The following is a 10,757-nucleotide window of genomic DNA, read 5'->3' as shown; positions in this document are numbered from 1 at the left end:
AAAAAAAAAAAAAAAAGCATTTTTCAACCGTTCACATCTTTGTTACAAGCAAAAAAAGTCTTAACTGCTGCCTTGCTCCTGTAAATGTTGATATTAGTTTACCACATAATGTTAATGTAAAAAAAGTCTCCTCCAATGAAAATCATGTTTTTTGAGTTTTGGAGATCAGGGGCGGAGCTGCTCAGCTCAGCACCAAAAGCCACGCCCCCTCAGAGATGATTTTGAAACAGAGGCCTCAGATCAACATGAAAAATGGCTTTTTAAGACATGTAGGTTTTGGGATTTTGGTTAAAAACTCCATAATCTTAATTAAAACAATACTTTTAAAGTTGTCAATACACAGGAAAGTCCAACTTTGTTCATTTAAATGCTGTCTAAATAACTTTGTCTTTCCAAACACTTAGAGATAACCTGATGACTGACATCTACGGCGCCAACCTGTACAATCGTTACCTGGAAGAGAGAGTCGCAGAGAAGAACCCCAAAGCTGTGGCAAAGATGGCCGCCGTCACCGGGTCCGCCGCCACGGTGCCGGGGGTGGAGGAGTCCGACAGCCTGTGGGAAAGCGAGCTAGCGCTGCCCTCTGCCACCTCCTGCAAGTCCGTCCTGGTGTGCACGGGCGTGTACAACCACAGCGTCGACGTGCCGTCCGACCCCCACCGCTGCATCAAAGAGACCGTGTTCCACGGGCACCGGGACTTCCGCTTCGAGCCCGCTCTGGTGGAGCCCGACTACATCGTTCAGGACGTGGCGGAGGCCGTCGATCTCATCTTCGAGCACGAGAAGTTTGCGCCTCAGTAGAGTTTGCGAGGACGACGTGAACCCGGGAGCACGCCACTTAACGCATTAACGTGTAGGAGCACAACACTGGACATTAACGGGGCATTGAGAAAATATATTCAGCATTCAAACTTAGAACAAACCGTCTGTTAGCGCCATCCGCTCTTTTACATGGTTTTTGTGCTAACGTCAACCACCCGTTTGTCAAAGAATTGCCTTATTTGACCCTCTAAGTGTTTTTTAGACTTGTTGTAGATGATTACAACTCCTGAAGCCATCCTGTATTTATTACAAGTTACCACTGTTTTATATTAAGACACAATTTTCATTAACCGCGACAGATTCTTTCTTTATTTTTTTTGCTCATCCATTTATCCTGGTAAACCTACCTATGCATGAAAAACAGAGTAACACCTGTACTGTAACAGCTGTCTGTGCAATATTGTCCTGTAGTAGTACTGTCTGTCTGTCCGTCGGTCTGCATTTTGTGTAGCTGTGAGGCTCATGGCCATATTTGCACAGACTCAGTTTCTTTATGAAACTTCTGACCGTATCGCAGTATTATTTTGTATGTTTTCAGATTTGCTCCTCAGCAGAAAAAGCTTCTAAAATCCATCCATAGTGTTTACCTTCATCTTCATTTATTGTAAATATTTTACCTTGAGAAAAAAAAGCAGAAGAAATCCTTACAACAGTTCAACAATTTGTTTGTGTCTTTTGTCTGGTAAAACAAAGATCATATTTTTTACCCAAATACGTCTATTTTACACATTTTATCATTTATCTTATTTAAGATGAAATTTTGGGGAATTAAAACATCTTTAAAATATAAAAATCGAGCTCAGGAGGGAGCAGAAAGTTCAGATGTTTAGATTTTTCATAGTGCAGCATAAAATCTCTTATTAGGACATCTGTGAATAATTCCTTTTTTTGCGATTTCTTAAAAAATGTCCACATTGATGAGCTGCTTCCAGCATTTATCCATGTTTTTGCATCCTGTAATCTGGGTGTTTAAACAGATTAATGTTGCTAAAAGTTTAAGCCAGTTTTCCTTTACATTAATTTAGACATTTTCATGTTTATTTCAATAATGACCCTCAATGATCCTTCCAATAACATTTCTGTAAAAGAGATGGCCATTTACAAGACACAGGTTCATAGACGTTTGGATGGATGGGCCTCCACTTCTTTGAACTCATTGATATTTGGTCTCTTAATTATAATTTAAAAGTAATAGGATTTAGGATCTGTCACTAGGACACATATTATGGGGAGAGACAGTAGTCCCCAGTATGGATTTTTCAAATACAATATTTATTTTTTCAAAAAAAACAATATACTTAAGTATGGAGAGGTTGATTCTAACTTTTTTAAATCTATTTTTCCCTCTAAATAGAAATGGTCATTTTAATATAAACAAAACCATTCTTTATATGTTATTTTTTATCCAAGTAAACCATGCAGTACCCATTAGTTGTACTTCAGTTTAGATTTTTTAATTGCATTTCTTTTTTCAATTGCTGTACTTTTTTAATACTATTTTCTTATATTGCCTTCAACAGATCCAGTGTATCAAAGGCAGAGAACCCCAATCAGGGCTCTGTCCTGCACTAACAGAAAAACAGTTGAATTAGATTAAAGTCAAAGGCACACAGAGGCGTGCACATTCTCAGTGTTTCATAGTCAGTCAAACATTTTTTAAGCCCAATTATTGTGATTTTCATGTCAGTACAGTTTGGAGTAAGTATGATGGTGTGGGCCTTTGTTACCAATGTTTAGTTAATCAGAAATCTAGCAATAAGCCTCAAACTTTGTAGGAATAAAAGATCCTTGAACTAACATTTAATAAGAATAAAATAAAAAAGTCTAGTTTCATAATTTTAGTACATTTTAAAATAATTTCCTGCAACAAACTACGAATTTAAAGGCAGTCTGCATTCTAAATGCACCATGAGAACATGAACAATTTTTCTGCTCAACCAAACGGCACAAAAGGGTCCATCTGTAACCATACACTATTATAACGCAAATTCAAGGTTCTAATAGTGTGTTTGTTTTGAAAGCAGAAATAGGAGAAAATCAACTGAATTTTAAAGAATTTTTGGTTGCTTTCCTTGTTTTTTTTAATCCTCATTTTTTTTGGGACACAATCGTCTGTATTGATCCAGACTTGGGAACAGCATATCAAAGCCCCTTTGTGGGTCCATTAAGAAAAAAAAACATTAAAAAGTGCTAAAACTCTGCAGTAAACAGAAGTTCCTCAGGTAGCTTTAATCTTGATATTGTGCTTTGTTTGCAACGCATCCAGCACCTGCGGCAGTAGCTCCATGTTAAGGAGCGGCCTTTCCAAGTCCTCCGAGCAGGAGAAGAACTCTGAGTCCCCACCATTTCCTGTGTGCAGCCTCCGTCTGTGTTTGGGCCTCAGGGAGCGCAGAGAGTCGCTCTGGAAGCCGGAATGCCTCTCGTCTATGGACAGAGTGAAGGTGGACCTTCTGGCCAGCGTCAGGCTCCACAGAAACAGGAGGAGGAGGCAGAGCAGCATCCCCACCATCAAAGCGTCGGTTGCATAAGCACAGCTTGGTGTGGCGCAGGAGGAAAAGTACTGATCCGACAGCTCCGTGATGGCTTTGTGAGAAACAGAGCTCGGAGTGGAGCAGGTTGGCACCTCTGAAATGACGTGTCTGTTCTTCAGAAGCCAGTTCCTCAGGTACTGGATCCGGCAGTCACAGTGGAAGGGGTTTCCAGACAGGGAAAGCTGTCTGAGGGAAACAAGTGGGTCAAAGAGGCCTGGATCCACAGAGGTGAGCTGGTTGTCCTGCATGTGGAGCTCCGTGGTGTTTGAAGGTAGATGAGGAACAAAGGTGAGGTTCAAAGAGCTGCAGTTCACACTGAGCCCGGCAGGAACCGGTGCAGAACAGATGCAAGGCCGACCACTGATGTGAGCATTTGAGGAAGTCAGGAGGAGGTAAACAGCCAGGCTTAAGCTCAGAAACAGCATCCTGGGGAAGAGGAGACCACAAAGCTGAGGAGAAGAAAACTGCTGGAAATATAGTAGTTTATGGTAATTTGGAAAAAAGGAAATCCAGAAGAAAAAAACACAAACCTTTCAGAATCTTCTCATCCTTAAAACTTCCCTCCTGTTGTCAAATGTAACATTCCAGGACTTTTTCTAACGGACGAGTTATAACACTCCCAAAAACACAGCAGCATCAGAGTGAGGAGCACTCCAATGACACTGCAGAAAGAGGAGCATGTGACATGAAGGAGACCCAGCTGCCTTAAAGAGATAAGAGTTTATCTATTTTAAAAAATGGCAGAGACGCCTCCACACGGAGCTGCTGTGGATGTGCTGGAACATAGAAAGGATACATCATTACAGCTAGAAGCATTAAAAAATAAAAGGTTTTAAAACCTTCAATAAAAGGGAAGTTGTGTCTAATAATTTTGTCACTTTCATTTTCTCTGGCAGTGCACTATTCAGCCAGTAGGGGCGCAAGAGCACAAGCTGTGTTATTCAATGACAGGGTGACGCGCGCCCTCTAGTGGAAATGTTGCAACATTACTTCTGTTTTTTTTTTAAATTAGAACAAAGCAAAAATATTGAACTAGATCACATGGGTCAGACAACGTTTTTGAAGGATTACAAACAAAATAGGGGGAGCAAATGGAGAATAAGACATCAAATTAAAATAAAGATAAATCTGAAAAATATGACGCAAAACAACAAATATCTTTTTTTTGCACAACAATAGAAACAAAGGGAAGTTTTCAATTTATTATATGTTGTTTTTAATTTTGGTGCATTAAGAAGCTACCAGGTGTAGTTTGAATCAGTTTGTAAATATTCTACTTATTTTTATTTTATTTTGCTTTTTGGGGGGCGGGGATGCCTATATTTGTGTATATTAAATTTAGCGAGGCAAATAATTATGTTTAAACAGATTTCCTTTAATTCATTTTCTTCGTTGACAGTTTTGGGAAAATATCTCAGCTAATTATGAAGTTTTTTCCAAAATAATTGTCTTTGGGGAGATATTTTCAATTTCCTTTTTACAGAATGTATACGTATTATTCATATCAAATCTTAATCTTGAATATTCTTTAGATAGGAACATGTATTTTTGTATTTTAAAATGAGTTTCCCTAACTTCAAAAGGAACATTAAATATAGATTTCTTAATTTATTTGCTACTTTTTGATCAAATTTATGTAAAAATATTTTTTATTAGGTTTTCTGGCCTAAAAATGACAGTTTAATATCATTCTTATTAATTGATTGTTACATTTTTGATCTAATATTTCTTGTATTAATAATGGTAATTGTGTTAATCCTACATGTTTGGATTAATTTATATCAGCTTATATCCTGAAAATAGACATTTTAGTCCAATTAGGTGAAATTAAATCATTTCCCACGCCACACCTGACCATCTCTCATGGCACAGTGATGTACAGCCGCACACTGCTTGAAAAACATAAACGAATATTATCTGGAAAGCATCTATATTAACATGTGCAGAAACCATTAACTGATTCTAACATAAAAGAAAGTAATTTGAACACATTTTAGATAAAAAAATGATGAAGGTGGGGTAAAACGACTGAAGTCTCAATTTAAAAAATGAGTTTTGACTTAAGATTTTAAAGGTCCATGTATGTTTGACTTTTCTGGTGTGTTTGTGAAAGAAGGAACAATTTCGATCAGTGAGAAGAAATTCAAAGGAATCTCCCTGATGACTTTGACCTCCATCTGTCCAGAAATTGCAAATGCAAACTTCAAATAGGAAATCTCCTGTCCTCATAGTGAAATGTTGGCACTTTTATAATGAAAAACTCACGTCAAGTACTTTATTTTATATGTATTCCCTGTATTTATATACACAATGTTTTGGGATTATGCTTTAGTTTGTTTAAATGCGGGATTTTTAACCTATCCAGGCAGTGAGGATGGAAAATTGACACTATCGTGGTGCATTTATAGCAAAAGTCGAGACCCGGGGGCCAGATCCGGCCCTCGGTCTAATGTTATCTTGCACTGATAACATTTACAATTTGAGTGTTTTATCTTTTAATGTTTATTTCTAACTTGTATAATTTTGATAAAATATATTTTAATGGAAAGTAAAATATTGAAAACTAATCAATGACTGAGTTAATTTTTGATTATCCTGAATTAATATTCCTGCCTGTTTTTATCCACATTTATGTTAAAAAGTTTTTTTTAAGTTTTAAACATTTTATTTGATGTGGCCTAAGGAGGATTTTGGCCCCCGTTATGATTGAGTTTGACACCCTCTGCTTTAAAGGATTGTTTCTTTAAACACAAAACACTTGAAAACAAAAAAAATAAGAAATAAATACAAAAATGATAATGTTAAACATGGTGGCAGTAGTATCACGATAAGGGATTTTTTTTCCCCCCTAATTTAAGTATTTTTAATAAAAGCGTCGACTTTTGCGGTGATATCTGTCCACTAAAGTAATTGAGGTGGAAATGATTTTAGATTAAAACATGTACAGATGCATAAAGTAACCAATCATGACACAACAAATTCTTGATTTTATCTGATTAGAAAGAAAACAAACGCATGTACCATAACTCATATATTTGTTTATTTTACGTTCTCAACATTGTCACAGTTGTAGTTTTACAATAACTGGGGTCTTACTGACTGACTATTCACTGTACAAACTGAATGCACACACAAATGAGGCCATTCCCGTCTTTGCTTTCTCCAAAAATGCGTCTCAAGCCATTTTTTTCGCGGGTGGAGGTGGGTGGTGGCGACCGAGCTGGACGTTTGCAGCACCCTTTTCTAACAGTCTGTCATTAGATTTCCACAGCAGATGTCCGTTCACTGCAGCTGCAGGCAGAGACAATCGATATGTTCGTTTATCACGTCCGTCCCATGAGGCGATGTATGTACATCCTGACCCGAACGGCAGATATGAGAATAGAGCGCTGATCGTATACACAGTATGTACATCTCAAATAACCAAAGTCGTGGTCCCTTTACAGTCGTCCGTCCGCTCACACATCAAAATCCCCCAATATTTACACGATGAAAGCCCTCAAACGAAAGTGCAATGCTTATTTATGTCGGTAATTTACAGGATGGTGATGAAATGCATGCTGAGCTTCAGTGACTACATGGAAAAGAGCTCCTCATCACCGAGGACTCCAAACCAAAAAAACAGAGGAGTCCCAATGTAAAGGCTGATCTCCTTCCCCATCAGCTCACAGTGAACAGTGATGCATCCGATCCATGCAGTGCATTGTTGGGGGACTTTCTCACAAGTGAAGCGCTACAACACACCCGAAAATCAAAATAAATCGGACATCTGAAATGATGGACACATTCAGCTGATCACGTGATATGTCTCTCGTGGCAACGGATTCTTCATGAGGGTCATTAGAATACATTTACAACCTGAATATTGGGACAAACAGTTTACTGTCACTAATTTACACACTAGAATAGACTCTTCTTAGACGGTAGAAAGATATTCTTTATATATACCAGTTTGTTCAGCTTGCATTATCTATGTTATAACTGCATTTCCTGAAAAAAATGGTTGTTTTTCATATGTGCTTTTCCAGCAAAATAGTTCAACCCAAGAAGATCAATTTTCCTTTTATTAAAATATATATACACACATTCTTCGTTCCACTGTGAGCGATACTTTTAATGAGGAAAAAAAACAAAAAAAAAAGACGTTTTTCTTCATCTCACCTGAATCTCGTCTTGGACGAGACGGCAGACTCTCGATTGAACACGATTGCACTTCATTCCTGCTATGGTAACACTGATTTTGTCGTATCATGTGCAGAGGATTTACCCCACATCGATAACATTACATGCAAACAAACTCACTCAACTAGACATTCCACTAAACTCCAGATCTGCACCTCCCATAAGACCACGAGGACATCCAGACAGTAACTCGCCAAGAAAAGACTCGGACAGGGGCGGAAAAAAAACAAAAAAAAACAGGAATAAATAAATAAGCACGGAAAATGTCGAACACAAAAGAAGAGGGAGAACTTGATTTACAAAATCAGAACAAAGATATTGCACAAATGATAGAAAAAAACGGAAAATCTCACTGCGTGAGTTGATTTTATTCATTCGGCAAATCGTGCGGCGAATGCTAAATTCCAAACAAGGCAAAAGTAAATTAAAAAAAATTAACTTAAGAGAGCAGCTGTTGCACACGTCGCAGACTTTTATTTGTAACAGTAACGGAGGCTCTTATTTTGGAGTCTGCAGCCTCGTGGTGCGACAGCTGAAGCGTTTCTCATCGAGATTAAAGGCCAAACTGAAGCGGAGTGCCCTCCTTTCAGGTCTAGATCCGGGCTCCACAGCCAGTAGAATACTGATACTGTCATTTTTGCTGATAATAATCGTATGTATAAGCTTACGAAATTACTTTACACACAATATACTGTACATTAAGTCTCGACTAAATAGATTATGCATTAATAATTGGCACATTTATTTATGAGAGCTAAGAGACAACACATATAGCTGTCATCTACAGTAAATACAGCACTAGAACTACGATGGCTGACTCGGGTTGTTTACCTGTCCTTTGATTTAAGTTAGTATGAAATGATTATATCTAGATTTGTCACTATATATGAGCTCTACAGGAGGCAACAACGAATAGCATTCTCATATGATGGTAAAACCTGCAAACCAAAGACGGTTCAAAACGACGTGAAAACAGTTTAGCCATGTGTGTTTTTGTTTTTTTTGTTTTAATCTCAGAGCATCTTTCCTCCTAATAATGTGAGACAGAGGAATGAAGGAGGAGGAGGAGGAGCGGCATGCGGAGACTAGCCGTCACAGACTGGCGGTGTGTGAGGAAAAAAAAATAAAAAAAAGAAATAAAAAGAGAGTATTCCTGTGCAAACCCCCCACCGACCCTTTCCCACCCACACAAAACCCTGACGGGGCGCGAGCCTCTCATCAGGCAGACTAGTAAAAGGCCCCTAGTGGAAGATTGGAGTCCGATTTCCGTCCTGCATATTGGTTGGACCTGGAAGTGAGGAGGAGGCTGCGTGTGGTTCCCACCACGGCAGCTGAACACAGTGGACAGGCCATAGAGTTATGCTGTCAGTCCCTTTGGTGTAAGCGATTGTCCCTCGTCCCGTTTGCGTCAGCAGCATCACACTACGGTGCTGATGCCACTGTGTTTGGGTTTGGGCGCGCCGGGGGCGGAGCCCGCCTGCTGGGCGTGGTGGTGGGGCCCGTGCGGGGCGTGGTGGGAATGCGGGCCGTAGTGGTGGGCGTGCGGGTGCGCGTGCGAGCCAAAGGCCGGGTGCTGGTGGTACTGCGTGTGGGGGGGCGGGTGGTAGTGGTGGTGGTGGTGGTAGGGCGGGGGGTTCTGCGGCATCTGCTGGCAGTACTGGTGACCGTGGAGCTGCGCCGCGTGCACCGCCTGCGCCGTGTGGTGCAGGTTGGTCGGGTGGGGCTTGTGGGATATGAGGGTGGGGTGGCCGGGCGCCACCAGGGGGGGGTGGCTCTGAGACGGCGGCTTCCCTCGCTTGCTGCCGAAGAGCGAGCCGAGGATGGAAGAGGAGGCGGCGTTCGGGATGGAGGAGGGGTGACCACGGGGGGCGCCCTCTCGTGGCGGGGGGTCTCTCCTTCGTGTGTGGGGGCTGCTAATGATGGACCCCTGCAGGAAGTGGGGGGAGAAGACAACAGCACACCTGTCAGCCTCAGAGCTGCTGCTCCCAACCATCTAACTGTGTACAACAGGAGGAGGAGGAGGAGGAAGTCACCATTTCTGTTGCTTTTTTTTCAGATAAAGAAGTAGCAAAATGTTATAGGGCATGCAAATGAAAACTTAAATGTTGTCATGAGGAGGCAGCAGCAGGAATATCTCAGCAAACACGTCACAAGAAAGGGGACCTACATTTCAAAATGCTTTCCTTAAAACAATCAATACCGACTAAAGAATGACACTAGAGGGGCAACCTTTCAGCTTCTTCTGTCTTTCTAAGGGTCAGACATGCAACTTGGTGTTATCATCTACAGCACATGCAGGGGGTGTGACAGGCAAACTTCACACGCTGGCATTCGGCTACAAGTCCGTCCTGTTATATTTGGGGGTCAAAAGGACCAAAAATGTTAACGGAAAGCTCCTTCTTTGGCACTAAAAGGACGTCTGAGAGTATCCTTAAAAAGTCAACACATGAGCTTGATGGATACATGAAATGAGAATGAATTCTCCAAGATAATGTTCCTCCCTGAACCTCACAGCGTCTAATAAAAGGGTTGTGGATAAGGAAGGAAAAAAAAAACAAAAAAAAGACAGACCCAGACAGGTAGAGGGGCTGCAGGAAATGAAGAGTTTCCTAGTGTCTTTCAGAGCTACCACCCTGCCAAAGAGAAGAACCAAATGAAAACGGCTCGGACGTGATTGAATGAAGGACAGACAGGCAACAGGGAGGAGGGGAGGAGGCATTAGTGGGAGGAGTCATGCTGGTTTTGCGGGTAACGTGTGCGCGGGTCATCAAACGTGACCACAACAGGAGATCTCTGGCTTCCCAAAAAATGAAAAAAAAGAGGGGCAGGATCGCAGGCAACCCACGCATGCACACTAACTGAGGCAAGCAGGTCATCCCAGGAAGAAAAATAAATGATCCAAACAAATGTCTATGAAGCAAAGAAGGTGTAGGACCAAAAAAAGAAATAAATGGAGTGTTCACAGTGCACATCAGAACAAGAAAAAAAAATAATGTTTGGCTTGGATACCAGCTGCTTCCAACTTACTTCCATATTGCTGTCTAGTGATCCTGCACTGCTGCGGCGCCCCCGCTTGCCTGCCCGAGACATGCAATACCAGAGATTAGAGATCGACAGCACTTCCGGATCGACTACAGACGGGCGGGTGGCTCGCCCGTCCCTTAGGGGGGGCAGTGCAGCGGGGTGTGAGTCGTAAAATCCAAAAAAATATGGGCGGGACGG

General features: G+C 41.1%; 3 protein-coding genes across 13 annotated transcripts in view; 1 reads left to right on the top strand and 2 right to left on the bottom strand.

The window, feature by feature from the left end:
- The window catches only part of zgc:77375 (uncharacterized protein LOC402927 homolog), a 7,444-nt gene extending 5,964 nt beyond the window's left edge, over nucleotides 1-1,480 (top strand). The window contains exon 8 of the mRNA XM_024292462.2: nucleotides 405-1,480. Coding sequence (XP_024148230.1) covers nucleotides 405-801 — 397 coding nt within the window. The 3' untranslated portion in view covers nucleotides 802-1,480. The remainder of the gene's footprint in view (nucleotides 1-404) is intronic.
- On the bottom strand, nucleotides 1,130-6,244 carry gp9 (glycoprotein IX (platelet)). Of its 2 annotated transcripts, none has more exons than XM_024292463.2 (2): nucleotides 3,884-6,244; nucleotides 1,130-3,779 (listed from the first exon to the last, which is right to left on the bottom strand). In XM_024292463.2, the coding sequence occupies exon 2, from the start codon at nucleotides 3,776-3,778 to the stop codon at nucleotides 3,041-3,043; it is 738 nt and encodes a 245-aa protein (XP_024148231.1). In that variant the 5' UTR covers nucleotide 3,779; nucleotides 3,884-6,244; the 3' UTR covers nucleotides 1,130-3,040. The 2 variants fall into 2 exon arrangements, with proteins under 2 accessions (XP_024148231.1, XP_024148232.1); XM_024292464.2 differs by having other exon boundaries at nucleotides 1,134-3,802.
- Nucleotides 6,245-6,371: 127 nt separating this feature from the next.
- The window catches only part of LOC112158990 (IQ motif and SEC7 domain-containing protein 1), a 112,538-nt gene continuing 108,152 nt past the window's right edge, over nucleotides 6,372-10,757 (bottom strand). For 8 of the 10 annotated variants that reach the window (XM_024292725.2, XM_024292726.2, XM_024292728.2 and 5 more), the window contains 2 exons: nucleotides 10,563-10,612; nucleotides 6,372-9,462 (listed from right to left, as the gene is read on the bottom strand). In XM_024292725.2, the coding sequence (XP_024148493.1) occupies nucleotides 8,953-9,462; nucleotides 10,563-10,612 (560 nt within the window). In that variant the 3' untranslated portion in view covers nucleotides 6,372-8,952. The other 2 variants (XM_024292731.2, XM_024292733.2) reach the window with 2 other exon arrangements.

Source organism: Oryzias melastigma, linkage group LG7, assembly GCF_002922805.2.
Source record: "Oryzias melastigma strain HK-1 linkage group LG7, ASM292280v2, whole genome shotgun sequence".
Taxonomy (NCBI): Eukaryota; Metazoa; Chordata; class Actinopteri; order Beloniformes; family Adrianichthyidae; genus Oryzias; species Oryzias melastigma.
This window is presented reverse-complemented; position numbering and strand designations above follow the sequence as displayed.

Coding starts and splice junctions, on each gene's coding strand:
- gp9 (XM_024292463.2), bottom strand. CDS start 3,778: ATGCTGTTTCTGAGCTTAAGCCTGGCTGTTTACCTCCTCCTGACTTCC.